This window comes from Octopus sinensis, linkage group LG25 (assembly GCF_006345805.1).
Source record: "Octopus sinensis linkage group LG25, ASM634580v1, whole genome shotgun sequence".
Classification (NCBI taxonomy): Eukaryota; Metazoa; Mollusca; class Cephalopoda; order Octopoda; family Octopodidae; genus Octopus; species Octopus sinensis.
Window position 1 is genome coordinate 14,696,859 of NC_043021.1, and position 18,854 is coordinate 14,715,712.

At 38.5% G+C, this 18,854-nt stretch overlaps 1 protein-coding gene across 4 annotated transcripts in view; it reads right to left on the reverse strand.

Moving 5' to 3' along the window:
• LOC115224428 (flocculation protein FLO11-like) overlaps window positions 1–18,854 on the reverse strand; it is a 280,680-nt gene that overhangs the window by 46,785 nt on the left and 215,041 nt on the right. For 3 of the 4 annotated variants that reach the window (XM_036513307.1, XM_029795327.2, XM_036513306.1), the window contains exon 2: window positions 439–546. In XM_036513307.1, coding sequence (XP_036369200.1) covers window positions 439–546 — 108 coding nt within the window. Of the gene's footprint in view, window positions 1–438; window positions 547–12,524; window positions 12,672–18,854 lie in introns of those variants that run through there. The other variant, XM_036513308.1, reaches the window with a different exon arrangement.

Sequence of the window (18,854 nt, forward strand, 5' to 3'; positions counted from 1 at the left end):
AAACACCTCCAGTGTTTGAAAATGATCACATCTTATTCCTTTAGAACCTTACAGTTCAAACTGACAGAAAAATAGATGCAAATAGGACAGACAGTACATTGAAGGATTTCAGACAAAAATCATGCCTCCTCATCGATATGACTGTCCCAATTAGCATAAATGTATCTTAACCCTTTCATTACTGTATTTATTTTGAGATGCTCTGTTTCTTTCAATTACTTTAAATATAACAAAGAATTTAGTAAAATTACTTAGTTATCATTTAGCTAGTGTTAGGAACATAAATTGTGACTTAGGTTTGGTGGAAGATTTTAATTCAAAACTTATGAAAACAAGACATTTGTACTCAGAGCCAGAGCCGGGTTGGTAACGAAAGGGTTAATAATAATAATGATATGAGAGAAACTGAGAGAGAGTAAAATTTTTGTTTAAACTTACCCGTACAAATATTAAAGTCTGTGAATCACCAATTTTATATTTTCCTTCGCCAACTTTTATAATTGGAAACTGTGATGGACAAGTGCATTTTCCTACTAATTCTCGCACCTACACAACATAAAAAAGGGAAAGACATACTGTTAGAAATTGTGACAATAACACAAAATTGAAGGATTAACAAAAATAATTAAAATTATGAATTTTGTTTATTTTCTTGTCTTTTTTTCTTTTGGCCACAAGTGACCAAGATGTTAGAGAGACAAACTAAGGTTGGAATACATAATTATATTAAAGCCTTTTACTGCAGAATTAAAATATATCCACTCAAAATTTTATTACCATTAACTGCGGAAAGCAGTTTTATACACCAATCCATTTTCCGTTGAGGAATGCCTTGTATGAAACGATTGGGATCTTTTCGGTTTGAACGGCAGTTTTGTCTAGCGGTGTCATATGAAATTGTCACCCATAATTATGACCCTAGTATCGATCTGTTTGCATTTCAATTTGTTTTAGGGTTAGGGGTGGGGGGAAGGGTATCTTTTTTTCAGAAATGTAAATAAACCCAATCTGTTTCTTAAACGAGGGACATATTCATACGGCACAGAATGTTTTCACCTCAATAGACGTCATTGATTGGTTGAAATTGCAGAAATTGAAGAAGAAAAAAAACAACAAATATCTTACAAACTATAGAATTTTCTCAATAAAGCCAAGAGAAAAAGATGTTTTATAAACACATTCTACCAGTATACGTGGAAATTATTTTAAAAAACTGCCGTTCAAACCGAAAAGATACAACGATTGTTGTGACATATCAATTTTATTGAGACAACGTAGCTTGACGATGAAAGCAATCCCATCTTTCGATAGATATTTAAGACCAAAACTGGAAATAACCAGGAAATTTCATTTTGCAGTTAAAAGGTTACCACATTTGTGCTGGTGTTATAGTCTCACCGAAGGGAGACCACTCTTTAACGGAACAAGTTACTTCCCTTGACAAACTTCGAGCTTTAAAATATTTAATATTACGCAAGTGTATTAAGTGAAATAAATTATCTTGCACTTCTGTCGAACAAAAAGGTGAAAGGTGAAAGATTAAGTGGTGTTTCCGTTGACAGAAGGATTTAAAAGATAACAACATTAAACCCGAGTAATTAATAAGACTGCTGTCAGTTTTGACGAGACGGGTGCAATATACGGCTTGGTATTTGGGCGAGGACGTGAGAATGGATTTTAGCATTTCTAAGTAGGGTGTCTTTGCTACGAAGGAGAGGAAAATTGTGCTGAGATACGAGGAATTGAGGTTTCTGTACTGGTGAGGATATGAAGCAATCTGATAAAGGAACCAATTACAAGAGTTTAGGAAAATGAAGAGCATAAAGGCCAAAATGGATAAAAGAGAGAAAATAAAATAAAGAAAATACACAAAATATATTCTTGTATTCTTTTACTTGTTTCAGCCGTTTGACTGCGGCCATGCTGGAGCACCGCCTTCAAGGGTTTTTAGGCGAAGAAATCGACCCTAGCGATTATTCTTGTAAGCCTAGTACTTATTCTGTTGGTCGCTTTTCCTGAACCTCTAAGTTACGGGGACGTAATCCCACCAACGTCGGTTGTCAAGCGATGGTGAAGGGACAAACACAGACATATAAACACACACACACAATGGGTTTCTTTCAGTTTCCGGCTACCAAATCCACTCACAAGAACTTTGACCCAAGACTATAAAGAAAACACTTGCCCAACCTGGAACCATGTGGTTCAGAAGCAAGCTTCTTACCACACAGCCATGTCCCTGTGCCTATGCACACAACCAGAAAGAAATGAAATAAAGAAAATATATAAATGAATAAAAGAATATATTGTAAACAAGGAAAGAAAATATATAAATAAAGCAAATAAAACAAAGGCCACATCCAAGAAAGAATGAACAATGCAACCAAAAAAGGAAATAAAAATAAATTGTGGCAGAGCATCGGAAATGCTGTTGTAGCTGTCTACTCCAGCATTGTCTTGCTCATTCAATGCCATGCGGGTATCATCAAGTAGAACACTCAGCAAAGAAAACCAGCAGAATCAGGAAGATTATTGCTGTGCAGATATAGAACGGCCACCAAACAATGGTAATAATAATAATAATAATAATAATGGAAATGGAAGCACTCCGTCGGTTACGACGACGAGGGTTCCGGTTGATCCGAATCAGCGGAACAGCCTGCTCGTGAAATTAACGTGTAAGTGGCTGAGCACTCCACAGACACGTGTACCCTTAAAGTAGTTCTCGGAGGGGGGGGATATTCAGCGTGACACAGAGAGTGACAAGGCCGGCCCTTCGAAATACAGGTACAACAACAGAAACAGGAAGAAAGAGTGAGAGAAAGTTGTGGTGAAAGAGTACAGCAGGGATCACCACCATCCCTGCCGGAGCCTCGTGGAGTTTAAGATGTTTTCGCTCAATAAACACTCACAACGCCCGGTCTGGGGATTGAAACCACGATCCTACGACCACGAGTCCGCTGCCCTAACCACTGGGCCATTGCGCCTCCACAATAATAATAATAATAATGATGGTTTCAAATTTTAATAACATCAGCAATAATAATAATAATGGGTTCAAATTTTCCCACAAGGACAGCAATTTCAGGGGAGGGGATCAGTCGGATTACATTGACCCCAGTATTAAATTGGTGCTTATTTTATCGATCACAAAATGATGAAAAGTAAAGTCGACCTTGGTGGAATTTGAACTCTGAATGTAAAGATAGATGAAATACTGCTAAGCATTTTGCCTGACATGCTACCAGTTCTACCAGCTTGCTGCCTTAATAATAATAATAATAATAATAATGGTTTCAAATTTTTAATTTCTTCATTGCCCACAAGGGGCTAAACACAGAGGGGACAGGCAAAGGGATTAAGTTGATTACACCAACTCCAGTGTGTAACTGGTACTTAATTCATTGACCTCGAAAGGATGAAAGGCAAAGTTGACCATGGCGGAATTTATTATTTAAGTTTCCATCAATTCTTCCATGATGTTGTTTCCCATTTATAATAAAATAAATGTATACAAATTCCAAAATACAAAAAATATACAGTACAGAGACGTAGGAGTGGCTGTGTGGTAAGTAGCTTGCTTACCAACCACATGGTCCCGGGTTCAGTCCCACTGCATGGCACCTTGGGCAAGTGTCTTCTACCTATAGTGTCGGGCCAATCAAAGCCTTGTGGTGGATTTGGTAGACGGAAACTGAAAGAAGCCCATTGTGTATATATATATGTATGTATGTATATGTTTGTGTATCTGTGCTTGTCCCCCCAACATCGCTTGACAACCAATGCTAGTCTGTTTTACGTCCCGTAACTTAGCAGTTCAGCAAAAGAGACTGATAGAATAAGTACTAGGCTTAATTTGCTCGACTAAAAAAGGCAGTGCTCTAGCATGGCCACAGTCAAATGACTGAAACAAGTAATACAGTACCGTTTCTACTTAGCAAATTATCGTGGGGTTTTTGGAACATAACACCCGCAATAGTCGAAGGATTACTGTATATGGTGGAAACCAACTCATGTCCAATTATGTAAACTTCCTAAACTCAGTTAAGTACTTGTAAATGTTCCCAGAGTCCAAGAAGTTCCTGTGCAAGAATTTGTTTTGAGTGGGTAAAGTGTTGCACAGAGCTGAACCAATTTCCAGTGCAATCAGCTATAAAACCAGTAGCAGAACAGAGGTTGAGATGATCAGAAACCAGCTGCACTTCAGGAATCTCATTTGGGTTTACCTTCTCCTAGAAGGAGCTTCTAACAAGAACTAGAGGTCCTTCACTCCCAGTATATATCGTCATCCTACTCATCATTGTCATTTAATGTCCATTTTCCATGCAGGCATGGGTTGGATGGTTTGACAGGAGTGGCAAGCCAGAAGGCTGCACCAGGCTCCAGTTGTCTGTTTTGGCATGGGTTCTATGGCTGGATGCCCCTCCTAATACCAACTACTTTATGTAGTGCCAGCACAGGATATATATACACACACACACACACACATATACACAGTAATTCCTTGCCATATCACGGTTCACCTTTCGGAGTTTATTATTTAAGCTTACGTCGATTTCTCCGTGGTGTTGTTTTGCAGTTATAATAAAATAAATATAGACAAATTATGAAAATAATTTTAAAATATATACAGTACAGTATTGTTTCTGCTTCACGGATTTTCACTTATTGTGGGGTGTTTTGGAACGTAACACCAGTGATATTTGAGAGATTACTCTGTGTGTGTGTGTGTGTGTGTATATATATATATATACATACATATATACATATATATATATATATATACATATATATATAATATATATATATATATATTATATATATATATACATATATATATATATAGAGAGAGAGAGAGAGAGTCAGACAAAAAGATAGATGCGTAAATACATAAACAGACAGATACACAATACACACACACATATATATAACAGACAAACAGCGGATAAATGAAAAGGAAAACTCACTGAGTACATATTGTGTGAGGATTAAATATTTATATTAACAGTTTGACTTGGATATGCATAACTAAAAGTTTTACAGGTCCCAAAATATCTCATCTGATTCCGTTTCAATGCTTACTGTGTCTCTGTGTATATATGTGTGTGTGCGTGCGTGTCCCAACAATACCAAAAATATTTTTTAAAAAAAAGGATAAAGAAAACCCTAAATGTAGTGGGTAAGGGGGGTAAAAACCCTTGAACTATTTATTATGCTCCAGTTATCTTATGAAGGAACACCTTGAAATAGTCCTGACCTGAAAATCCTAACAACCATCTGCTGACAAGCCTCAGTTAATTTGAAGAGGTCTGGTCAACATCTGATTTTCTCTTTTTGGGGTGCTTTTTAGGGGTTTTTTTTTTTGATTCCTTAAAGTGTTTGTTTGTTTTGTTTGTAACTTTTATTTATTCAGATTCTAGATAAGCAAAATTTGATCTGGTGTCTGTTTAAGTGTTTGTGTACATGTGTGTGATATTTATATAAATATATTTATATATGTGGCTGTGTGGTTAAGATGTATGCTTCTCAAAACCATGTGGTTTTGAGTTCAGTCCCACTGTGTGGAATCTTGAGCAAGCATCTTCTACAATAGCCCTTGTGGGTGGATTTGATAAACAGAAAATGAAAGTGTGTGTGTATGTGCGTATATATACACACACACACACACACACACACATACAACATGTATGTGTGTATATGCATACACACATTTATATATGAATGTATGTATGTGTGTATATGTATGGGAGAGAGGGGGAGGGAGTAATACACAAACCCTTGTATAATACACATGAAAAATGGTATTTATTTCTGCTTCCTTGTAATAATTCTTAATACTTTTGTTTCAATCCCTCTTCCATTTTCTTCCAGTTTTTCCTTTTGTCTTCTTTCAGTTATTCTTATTAGCTTGCCCTCACTTACTCTCCTTTATTATTTATTCGCAATGACAAAGTGACCAGCTGGCAGAATTGATAGCCCACTGGATAAAACACTTAGTAGTGTTTTGCCCATCCTGAGTTCAAATTCTACCAAAGTCATCTTTGCCTTTTATCCTTTTGAGGTCGATGAAATAAAGTACCAGCAGAGCACTGGGGTCAAAGTAACCAACTGGCCCCCTCCCTCAATATTTCAGGCTTTGTACTTAGAGTACAAAAGATTATTCTCAATAAGTTATTCATATATTTTATGATTTCTGCTCTTCATCTCTGTATAGACAGATGTTATTTAATCATGTTACTTCAACCGTGAAATTGTACAGGCCTGGGCAAGACATTTTAAAGACGATTGGCAGTTAATCATGCATGCAAGTTTTCTCTTTCTATGTCACTGGTTTCATCCAAAGCAATGACCACCAAACATGTAGAGGCACATGGCCAAGTGGTTAGAGCAGCGGACTCGCGGTCGAGGGTTCGAATCTCAGACCAGGCGATGTGTGTGCTTATGAGCAAAACACCTAAGCTCCACGTGGCTCCGGCAGAAGGTAATGGCGAACTTCTGCTGACTCTTTCGCCACAACTTTCTCTCACTCTTTCCTCCTGCATCTTGCAGCTCACTTGTGACGGACCGGCGTCCCATCCAGGTGGGGAACCTATACACCAAGGAAACCGGGAAACCGGCCCTTATGAGCCAGGCGTGACTCGAGAAGGAACAAACAAAGACCACCACATTGGTGCCTATACAGCTTGGCATCAGTATCACTACAGGTATTGATATCAAAATTCATTCATTCACTGGAAGTCTGGATGCTACGTCACACACATGTCTAAACTGCTATACTACAACACATATAACCACTTACAACATTCCAGGCATGTACCATCAGTAATTACTCAGGGTAGGCAGTTGGTGATATTTATGTAGTAAAACGCATAAAAAAAAAATTAGCAAAACACAACTGCGTAACTGAGTTGAAGGCGGATTTACTTGAAGGCGGCAAGCTGGCAGAAATGTTAGCATGCCGGGTGAAATGCTTTGCGGTATTTCGTCTGCCGTTACGTTCTGAGTTCAAATTCCGCCGAGGTCAACTTTGCCTTTCATCCTTTTGGGGTTGATAAATTAAGTACCAGTAACGCACTGGGGGTCGGTGTAATCGACTTAATCCCTTTGTCTGTCCTTGTTTGTCCCCTCTGTGTGTAGCCCCTTGTGGGCAATAAAGAAGTAAGATTTACTTCTGCCTTAATAACACAAAGAAAAGATAGGAATGTATGCAGCATGTGTACCATGCATAGCTTAAATACTGAGATTGAAAGGCAGGGGTGAATCAAGCCTACCTCATCATCATCATTGTCTAATGTCCGCTTTCCATGCTAGCATGGGTTGGACGGTTTGACTGAGGACTGGCGAACCAGATGGCTGCACCAGACTCCAGTCTTGATCAGGCAGAGTTTCTACAGCTGGATGCCCTTCCTAATGCCACCTAATCTACAAAAACATAAAATATTTTGCATTTTATGCACAGTAATCAGAGTAACCTGCATAATTCTATTGAATTAGGTTCATATTTTGCCATAAATGGAAAATGTTGCTATCAATCTATCTTATTCAAGGTAGGCTCTGCCTTCCTTGCCTACCTAAGCGGCATGTCCCTGCTACATACATATTCAGATCACTGTATAACATCACATACATGCATGTCTATATCGTCATTAGGGGGCATCTGTACTCGGCAGCTTAAATATCAAGGATCTCCGTTTGGGTCTGTGGTGTCGGTGGAGAGGATGACAGATAGGGGAGGGCGGAAGTAGGGCTTGCAGGGCGCATGCGCGGCAGGAAGCGGAAGCGGTGAGGGACGACGCACGTGTGGCATCAACGAAGCCGGGGCAGTTGGAGCTGAGACGAGGAAGTGACGAGACGCATTGACTTTGTTGAGAGAGATCTGATTTTCTCTGAGGTAAGGCCCGTTGCATTTCCTTCTCTTTTTCTGTTGTCCTCTTCATCCATCACACTACAAGCTATTTCGGCGTTATAAAAAAAAACAAAACAAATAAAAAAACGAATGATGAGTGACCGTATTTCGCACGACATGATACAACCGTTTTGCAGCGACACGGATGTAGTCGCTTGGTTGAAGAAAGTGAAGTTGGTGGCGAAGCTCCATGGTATAAGTGACCTGGCAAGCTTCATGCCAACTATAGAAAACATTCCAAAACAGACATGGAGCCTGGGTGGTCCTTCAGTTGGTCAGCTCCTGCCAAGACATTCCACCCATGCCAGCATGGAAAATGGACATTATATGATGATGATGATGATGATAAAGGTCTGATACACTTCTAGCTTTGTCAACAGAACTGCTGTATTCTTTCATTCTTTTACTTGTTTCAGTCATTGGACTGGACCCCTTAGCATTCAAACCAGTCATATTGGGCCTAAATATTGTTCTCATCTCAAACTGGCCAGATCCAACCTCTCACACCTATCCTCCAATGTCATTCTAAAAGTAAGCAATCTCATCAATGAACTCTTGAAGCTAAGAGATAAAGCATGATCAATTCAAAACAATGTGAATCAGGCAGCATTATATTCGACAGTAATCTGAATTACTAAAGGGTTAAAACTGGCCTTATCATGCTTGAATATTGTATCTGCTTTATGTTCAAACTGACGAGATTTGGCCTCTCACACCTACCCTGCAGTGTCATTCTTAAAAATAAACAAGGTGCAGGAGTGGCTGTGTGGTAAGTAGCTTGCTTATCAACCACATGGTTTCGGGTTCAATCCCACTGTGTGGCACCTTGGGCAAGTTTCTTCTGCTATCGCGTCGGGCTGACCAAAGCCTTGTGAGTGGATTTGGTAGACAGAAACTGAAAGAAGCCCGTCGTATATATGTATATATATATGTGTGTGTGTGCGTATGTTTGTTTGTCCCCCCCCCCCAACGTTTCTTGACAACCGATGTTGGTGTGTTTACGTCTCCATAACTTAGTGGTTCAGTAAAAGAGGCCAATAGAATAAGTACTAGGCTTACAAAGAATAAGTCCTGGGGTCGATTTGCTCGACTAAAGGCAGTGCTCCAGCATGGCCACAGTCAAATGACTGAAACAAGTAAAGGATAAAAGACAATCTCATCACTGAAATCTCAAAACCATGAGAGAATGCACGATTAATTCAAAGTAATGAATAAATAAGCATTCACAGCAGGAGTGGCTGTGTGGTAAGTAGCTTGCTAACCAACCACACGGTTGCGGGTTCAGTCCCACTGCGTGGCATCTTGGGCAAGTGTCTTCTGCTATAGCCCTGGGCCGACCAATGCCTTGTGAGTGGATTTGGTAGATGGAAACTGAAAGAAGCCTGTCGTATATATGTATATGTGTGTGTGTTTGTGTGTCTGTGTTTGTCTCCCTAGCATTGCTTGACAACCGATGCTGGTGTGTTTACGTCCCCGTCACTTAGCGGTTCGGCAAAAAGAGACCGATAGAATAAGTACTAAAAGATGGTGCTCCAGCATGGCCGCAGTCAAATGACTGAAACAAGTAAAAGAGTAAAAGAGTATTACACTTGACGAAATAATCCGAATACTAAACGGTTAAATGAAGGAATGATTTGTTTACACAGTTTTAGACATACATGGTGTATAGATTGGATCTGGCCCTGGGCTAAATAACAACAGCAACAACAAAAAAAAACATAAGAATTGTATCACTGTAATGTTTATATTTCGTTCTGGCTAACCTCAGAATAAATACTGGGAGTGTTGGGTCTGATGTAGTTGTGAAGTGTATATGCTGAGAAAGTGGTGGGTTGAAGGGTGTCCTTCAATCTGGTCTTGCCGAGGATTTGACAACCTCGCTAGTGTTGGTGCCAGGAAAAAAAAATGTATTCAGTATGCCCTGTAAAGTGGTAGGCATTAGGAAAGGCATCCAGCTGTAGAGAACAAGTAAAAATGATACGTAGAAGAACCGTTCGATGAAGGCAGTGGCAAGGGATAAGAATTGGCTCTGACTGTGACAACTGTCCTACTCATGACAGCATGGAAAGTGAATGTATGCTGATGCTGACGATGATGAGGAGGATGAAGGCAACGGTGATGACAATGATAACAATGACAATGATGATGACGATTGATGATGGTGATAATGATGAAGACGATGATAATGACAACAATGGTGATCATGATGATGATGACAACAGTGAGGATAACAACAACAACGACAAGGATGATGATGATGAAGATGACGACAACAACAACAATAACGGTGACATCAATGATGACAAAGATGGTGATAACGAGAAGGGAAAATGTATGCATGTATGTATAACTGTCAACAAAGAGAATCAGTTGAATATATATATATATATATATATGTATATATATGTATGTATGTATGTATAAACATGAGAGGAACATAGTGTAAGAAAAAGTGTTCAACTGTTGACAAAGGGAAATAATTGAGTGTATATATAAATACAAGTGGTGTAAAGTGAGTGTGTATATAGCGTTGATGTTTAAACCAGAGAGCTATCTATGGTCAAAAGGTCTTTCCCTTTGTGACCATCCAGTTTTTTTGTGTTTTTTGCTAAGAAAGTGTATCTACAAGAGTGTGTAAGTATGAACAAGATGAAAGAAGGATGTATTAAATGTGGATGTATAAAAGGAGGGTGTATAAGTGCTGACAAGGAATAAGAAAGATGTATAAACATGGGTGCACATAAAGAAGGGTATAGAAGAGTGTACAACAGAAAAGAAGGGTGTATAAATATGGATTTGTAAAAGAAGGGTACATGTGTGTTGACAAGGAGTAAGAAAGACGTATAAGCATGGATACAAAAGAAGAGTGCATACACGTGGACAATGGGTGTATAAAAATTAGTTGTGTAAAAGGAGGGTGTATATAAGTGTGGATGAGAGAAAAAGTACCTAAACATGTTTTTTGTTGTTGTAGTTTAGTCTGATCGAACAGACCCATAATCAAAAGCAATCCAGTCATGACATTCCCAGAGACTCCACTGTACAATGTGTCCTTCTTTTCATTAATGCAGTCAGGGAGCAACTTGCAAGAGATTTTGGCAGCTATTTCTAGCATGTCCAGTGACCACATAGAGGTCTTCTGTCATAAACACAGGGTGTGTAAAAGGAGGGTGGCTAAGCATAACTAGCAAAAAAAAAAAATAGTGTGCAGTTATGGGTGGGGGGGGGGGGATATCACGAGGAAGTTTAGGTTGAACAGGTGTGTGTATGAGAGCATGGGTGGGTATAGGATTGTGCGTAAATGTGAACGTTGTCAAGCAGAAATGCATTTATGCATGAAGCTTAAAGAGTGAGAAACTCGAGCAGTTCGGGTATGTCGTGATGAAGGAGAGTAAATATGTGAAGATGGTTGGAAATAGGAGAGTCAGTATGAATGAATGAGAAGAGAGAGAGAGGAGAGTGGGTGTATATAAAGGTGGCAGGTGGATATAGAATGTATATATGCTAAGAGAATGGGGTGGATAAGATTGTAACTGAATATACAGAAAAATTAGTACGTGTGTGTGTATACACATGTCTATATATATGTGTGTATATGTATGTTGTATATATATATATATATATATATTAATATTATAAATACATATATATATATAATGTATGGTATTTATATATGTATGTGTGTGTATATATATATTTATATATGTGTGTATGTATATATATAATGTACGTATATATATGTGTGTACATATATATATATATATATATATATATATATATATGATGAGATATGTGTGTGTATATATATAATGATGATTTATATGTGTGTGCATGTATATATATGTGCATATATATAGCTGTATATGTATGTGTGTATAATTATTCGTATAAATATATATATACATATTCATATCTGTATGTATACATACACACACATACATGTCTATACATACACTTACATACACATACACGTCTATACATACATACACTTACATACACATACATGTCTATAGATACACACACTTGTACTTATATTTACATACACATACCACACACACACATGTATACATACACACAAAGAGAGAAAGATGAGATGAGGACAAACCAAGCAGACAGATATATGAGGTGACGATATATGAATATGATACACGGTAAAAACTTATCATTTGTCGGTGGGGGGGGAGGAGGGAGATCAAACATTATGACAGGGAAAGGAAAACAACCCCTGAAAACACAACTCCCCCAACTTACAAAAAAAAAAAAAAAAGAAAGAAAAACGGAGAAAAAAAAATCAATCAGTAGGTAAATGAATAAAGATAACAGATCAATCAGCTGCAATCATGGAAAGTGCATTGCAGTAAAGTAAAGTATTATATTTGCTCTCTGTCACAGGAAAATGTAGTTACACATACTGCAGACAGAACGATAGAAGGAAGGAAGGAAGAGAGAAGAAGAAGAGGCGGAGGAGGAAGAAGAAGAAAAAATGAGAGGAAAATGATAAAAATCCAATTTGAATGAAGCAAGCGAGGAAATATGGCAGAGAGAGAAAGATTGAGGAATCAGCTATCAATACGAGTTAATTATTGATACGAAATAACATTTTTAATGTTGCCCCTACCGTATTTTCGGAAGGCCAGCGTGAAAGGGGTTTTGGCTCATATTCCAAAGGCCACAGACTGCCAAAAGACGAAGAATAGCTTCTCCGTTCCATTCTCTGCTGGCATCGACTCCACTTATGTTAAATATCCTTCCGTAATCTTATTCTCTTTCTTTAAAGCTATTGTTATTGTTGTTGTGATTGTGGTTGTTGCTGTTGCTGTCATTGATGTTGTTGTTGTTGTTGGTGGTGTTCCTAACGATACATATGTTTACTTGCATGACTGTGTGGTTGTGTGTGTACATGTATGAATATGAGAGTGTGTGTGTGTGTATGAGAGAGAGCATGTGTATGTGCCCTAGTTAGTGCATGTATGTATCTGTGCCACACATGAAAACTTTAATATGCAAATGCAATTATGTATAGATATAGAAAAAAAAATAAATAAAAGAATATATATATATTATATATATATATATATATAAATAAATATATAAAACATAAATTTATGAATGAAGAAAATTGACGGAGAAGCAGAGAGCTGTTCAGCAGATGGAAGCAAGCAGTGAATGATTAACAAGTAGCAAAAATAATCCTGAATTTTGTGTGGTGTGTGTGTGTGTGTGTGGTGTGTGTGTGTGTGTGTGTGTGTGTGTGTGTAGACACACACACACATTTATTATATATATATATATTATATATATATATATAATATATATATATAATTATATATAATATTATACATGAATGTAAGAGAGAGTGTGTGTGTATATATACATATGTGTGTGTGTGTTTGTGTGTGTGTGTATGTACATGTATATATATTGAATGTATATGAGTGCATATTATATGTGTGTGTGTGTGTATATATATGTATGTGCATGTATGTTTACATATATGTGTGTGTGTATATACATCTATATGTATATGCATGTATATGTGTGTATATATGTATGTGTGCACATGTGTGTGTATGTATGTGCATGTACATTTACATATATATGTGTGTGTATATACATCTGCATGTATATGTGTGTGTATATATGTAAGTGTGCACGTGTGTGTGTGTATGCACATGTATATATATGAATGTGTATGAGTATGTTTGTGTGTGTGTATGTATGTGCATGTATGTTTATATATATATGTGTGTGTATATATACATCAATATGTATATGCATATATGTGTGTGTGTATATATATGTATGTGTGCACATGTGTGTGTGTGTGTATTCAAAATAAATTAAAACCACACTAGATAGAAACATCATTGAAGAATTTTGCTCAATAATTTGTTAGTTTATCAAATGTTTAATTCGCTAATCTTTATTTCAATAAGGATAGAAATTACAATACAATTATTGTTTGTTATAGAAGATGGTCTTAGGTTCCACTGATAAAAGCAAAAAAAAAAAAAAAAAAAATCCACAGAAAAAATCCCAGAAAAATATAGAAAAAGAAACGAAAGAAAAAGATAGAAGTAAAAAAATTAAAAAAAGTTGTGTGGGAAGAATAAAGAAGTTACTATCATAAGAAAGATAATTCAAAACAGAAGAAATTTCTTTCTCTTTTATTATTAATGTTGTTGTTGTTAGGCAGCAAGCTGGCAGAATCGTTACCATACTGGACAAAATGCTTAATGGCATTTTGTCAGCTTTTAAGTTCAGGGTTCAAATGTTACCGAGGTTGACTTTACTTACATACCCTTTCAGGGTCGATACAGTAAGTACCTGTCAAGTACTGGGGATTTGACGTATTGATTTTCCCCTTCTCAAAAACTGCTGACCCCGTCTCAAAACTTGGAGCCATTATTATCATTCTTGTTAAGGCAGCGAGCTGGCAGAATCGTCAGCACGCCGGGCGAAATGCTAAGCGGCATTTCGTCTGTCGTTACGTTCTGAGTTCAAATTCCGCCGAGGTCGACTTTGCCTTTCATCCTTTCCAGGTCGATTAAATAAGTACCAGTTACACACTGGGGTTGATGTAATCGACTTAATCCGTTTGTCTGTCCTTGTTTGTTCCCTCTGTGTTTAGCCCCTTGTGGATAGTAAAGAAATAGGCATTTTGTCAGCTTTGAAGTTCAGGGTTCAAATGCTACCGAGGTTGATTTTACTTTCAGGGTCGATACAGTAAGTTACCTGTCAAGTACTTGGGGTTTGATGTATTGATTTTTCCCCTTCTCAAAAACTGCTGACCCTGTCTCAAAACTTGGAGCCATTATTATCATTCTTGTTAAGGCAGCGAGCTGGCAGAATTTTAAGCATGCTGGGCAAAATGCTTAGTGGCATCTGGGTCACCTCTTACAACACACAGTGATGAAATGTCCCTATTTTAAAAAACTGATACCGTAGCAACTCTTTCTTCATCAATGATGGTTCTAAGTTTTTGGGGTTGATAAATTAAGTATCAGTGAAACACAGGGGTCGATATAATCGACTAGCCCCCTCCCCTAAATTTCAGACCTTGTGCCTATAGTAGAAAGGGTTATTATTACCTCCGCCTTAGCAAAGGTGAAGGTATAGTTTTCAATTGTGTTTTTTGTTTTTCTCTGTGGACAAGATACCTCAAGAACTGCTAGATGGATTCAGATGAAACTTTCAGGGACATCACAAACTGATTAGATTTTGGAATCAGTCCAGTACCGGACATGGTTTAAATAATAATAATAATAATAATAATAATAATATAATAATAATAATAATTGTGTACAGTGCTCAGGTGCACTACAACTCATCTAAAGTGTATATATAATCAGGTGTAGTTTCGGCGGATTTCGGAAAGCATGAGGGCCTTAAAGGATGCAGAGTCATGGCAGTCAACAACTGATGCAGGCAGTTTATTCCATGCTTCAGCAACTCTGAGCGTGAAAAAATGTTTCCGAAAGTCATGGAGCTGTGTTGTTTTCTGACTTTGTAGGCATGTCCACGTGTGTTAGACACATGGAGATCAAAAAGGTGTTCAGTGTTGTTGTAGGTGAGGTGGTTGATAACTTTGTGGGTGTTTACCAAGTCCGTCGCCAGATGCCGGAGCTTCAGTGAATCCATGCCCAGGGAAACAAGACGCTCAGAATATGGTAGGTGTCTGATGGAGGGTATGCGTTTCTATGGCTGAATGGCCTTCCTAGGGCTGACCTGTTTGCCGAGTGTAGTGAGTGCTTTTTCTTTGTGGCACTGGTCCTAGTGAGATCACCAAACAACTCATAAGACTATGAGAAAACTACTTGGTAAAATTTGTTAATTTATTAAATTAACAAGTTTTTACCCTATATCTATAATGATTATTCCACTTCCCGATAACAAAACTGCAGATCTTTTTCTGCAGTACTATCTTGTGATGCACAAGGTAAACTTGGAGGGAAATATGAATTCACTCGTCTATATAAGTTTGGATATGTTCTGATGGCGCTTGGTCAGAAATACAAGGGGTAAGTTTTCTTAGCATTTTCAAATTTATAATTCTCGAAATATTATGTTGATGGCGGAAATGAATTTTTATAATTCTAATCCAGAAACGTGTCCATAATTAATCGAAGACTGTTTGATTTCATTATTTTTCTTCTTTTTACCTGTATGAGTTACAAATATTGTTATCTGTGGAGACACATTTTGTAGAAAAAAGAAATAGCAGTCTTTTGGCTGCTATTTCTAAAATTTTTGGTATGTGGTCAAACAACTTGTTGCTAAACCCTTAATTATTGTTATAATTATATATATAAAAAACAACTTTTTGTATAAGTTTTTACTGAATATGGTTCTTTTCCATACCGAAAACTACTTGGTAAAATTTGTTAATTTATTAAATTAATAATTTTTTACCCTATATCTGTAATATATATATTAAAAAGCACCATCTGTTCGTGTCCGTTGCCAGCCTCGCCTGGCCCCCGTGCCGGTGGCACGTAAAAAGCACCATCCGTCCGTGGCCGTTTGCCAGCCCTGTCTGTCACCTGTGCCGATGGCACGTAAGAAGCACCCACTACACTCATGGAGTGGTTGGCGTTAGGAAGGGCATCCAGCCGTAGAGACACTGCCAGATCAGACTGGAGCCTGGTGCAGCCTTCTGGCTTCCCAGACCCCAGTTGAACCGTCCAACCCATGCTAGCATGGAAAACGGACGCTAAATGATGATGATGATGATAAATGAAAGACGGAAGATGGAATATATGAGAATGTGAGAATTTTACTTATTAATCATGACAATTGTTTCAACACATCTAGCATCGATCCCTCATGGGTGGGACACTTAATAGTCGGTTCAGGAGCATCTCGTATCGTCCATCTCCCATTTACCATATACATAACGAACACTGTGATAGTGCCCCAGCTTTACCAGTCAGCTACCAGATGCAAACCATTCATTTTACCATATAAGTGGCACTCCACTGCTTACGATGACAAAGGTACCGGTTGATCCGATCCAAGGAACAGCTTGCTCATGAAATTAACATGCAATTGGCTGAACACTCCACAGACAACTGTACCTTTAACATAGTTCTCAGGGAGATTCAGCATGACACAGAATGTGACAAGGCTGGCCCTTTGAAATAAAGTTTTGCCTGTTGAGTGAACTGGAGCAATGTGAAATAAAGTGTCTTGCTCAAGGACACAACATACTGCTGGGAATTGAACTCATGATCTTACAAACATGAGCTGAATAACTTCACCACTAAGCCATGTGCCTTCACACACACACACACACACACACACTTGGGTGTGTAGTTAAGCATCTTGCTTTGTAACCAGGAGGTTTTGGGTTCAGTCCTACTGTGCCACACCTGTGGTAAGAGTCTTCTACTATGTATCTAGGTAGACCGATGGCTTGTGAATGAATTTTGTAAATGGAAACTGTGTGGAAGCCCATTGAGTGTATATATATATATATATATATATATATATATATATATATATATATATATATATATATATAGAATATGTGTGTGTGTGTATGTATTTGTTCCCCTCCTCCACAGGTGATGCACAACAACTGGTGTTGGTTTGTTTATGTCCCTATAACTTAGCATCTGGCAAAAGTGACCAATAAAATAAGCACCAGCCTTAAAAAGAAAAATATTCTGGGGTCAATTTGTTCCATTAAACATTTCAAAGAGGCACCCCAGCATGCGCACACACACACACACACACACACACACACACACTGGGTGTGCTAAATGAAAGTTTAAAAAAATAAAACAAAATTTTCATCTTAAAAGGCAAAATATATATTCCATGGAAAGGATTACTCAAAGAAAGATTGATATAAATCCCATAATTCCTTGTAGAATGTCTACAGGAAGTGGGTCTTCATGACATGTATGTAAGGCTACACAACCGAGCAGTAGGACCCATATTCTGTCTCCAGCGAAGCCATCTATCTCGGGAAGAAGACCCTAAACCTGGTACTGCAAACACTCGTCAATTACACAGTGCTCCTGCTGTTTACAGTGCTGTTGTTCGGTAAACTTAGCCGCCATTTGGTGATCATTGTTATTGCTGTTTGGTTCGAGGTCAACCTGATAGAAGCATTATGGCTGTTATCAAAGGCTTTCCATTCATGAGGATCCTGTCTCTGAGGGTGTGTGTAGGCGCATGGCCAAGTGGCTTGCATGTTGGTTTCACAATCTTGTGGTTGAGGGTTCAATCGCAGGACAGGGTGGTGCATTGTTTCCTTGAGCAAGGCATGTCCTCATCCATTGCATCAGTCAATACAGCTGTAAACGAGATGAATTATTTATTTATTCACCCCTTTCAAGCCTAGCCAGGCTCATGGGCCCGGTTTCTATGGCGTGTGTGTTTCCCCCCAGCTGGATGGGACGCCAATCCATCGCAGCGTTACTCAAGAAACAGGAAGAAAGAGTGAGAGAAAGTTAGGGTGAAAGAGTACAATAGGGATCACCACCACCCCCTGCCGGAGCCTTGTGGAGCTTTAGGTGTTTTCGCTCAATAAACGCTCACAACGCCCGGTCTGGGAATTGAAACCGTGATCCTCCGACCGCGAGTCCGCTGCCCTAACCACTGGGCCTTTGCACCTCCGCAAATGAGATGAATACCAGCTGGATATTGGGGTACCCCTCTCTGTCCCTCCAGCTGTCACATCCTGGATGTTCTGTAAGGTTCAGAGAGGGTCAAGAGGGCATCCATGTCTCCTTGTGACCACATAATAAGGCATGTAGTTTTGGGTTCAGTCCCACTGCACAGCACCGTGGACAAGGGTCTTCCTCTATGGCTGAAGGCCGATCAACACCCTGTGAGTGAACCATAAGGAAACTGTGTGGAAGTCTGTTGTGTGTGTGTGTGCATGTTTGTTCTCCACCACCACCACTTGACAACCAGTGTTGGTTTGTTTATGTCTCTG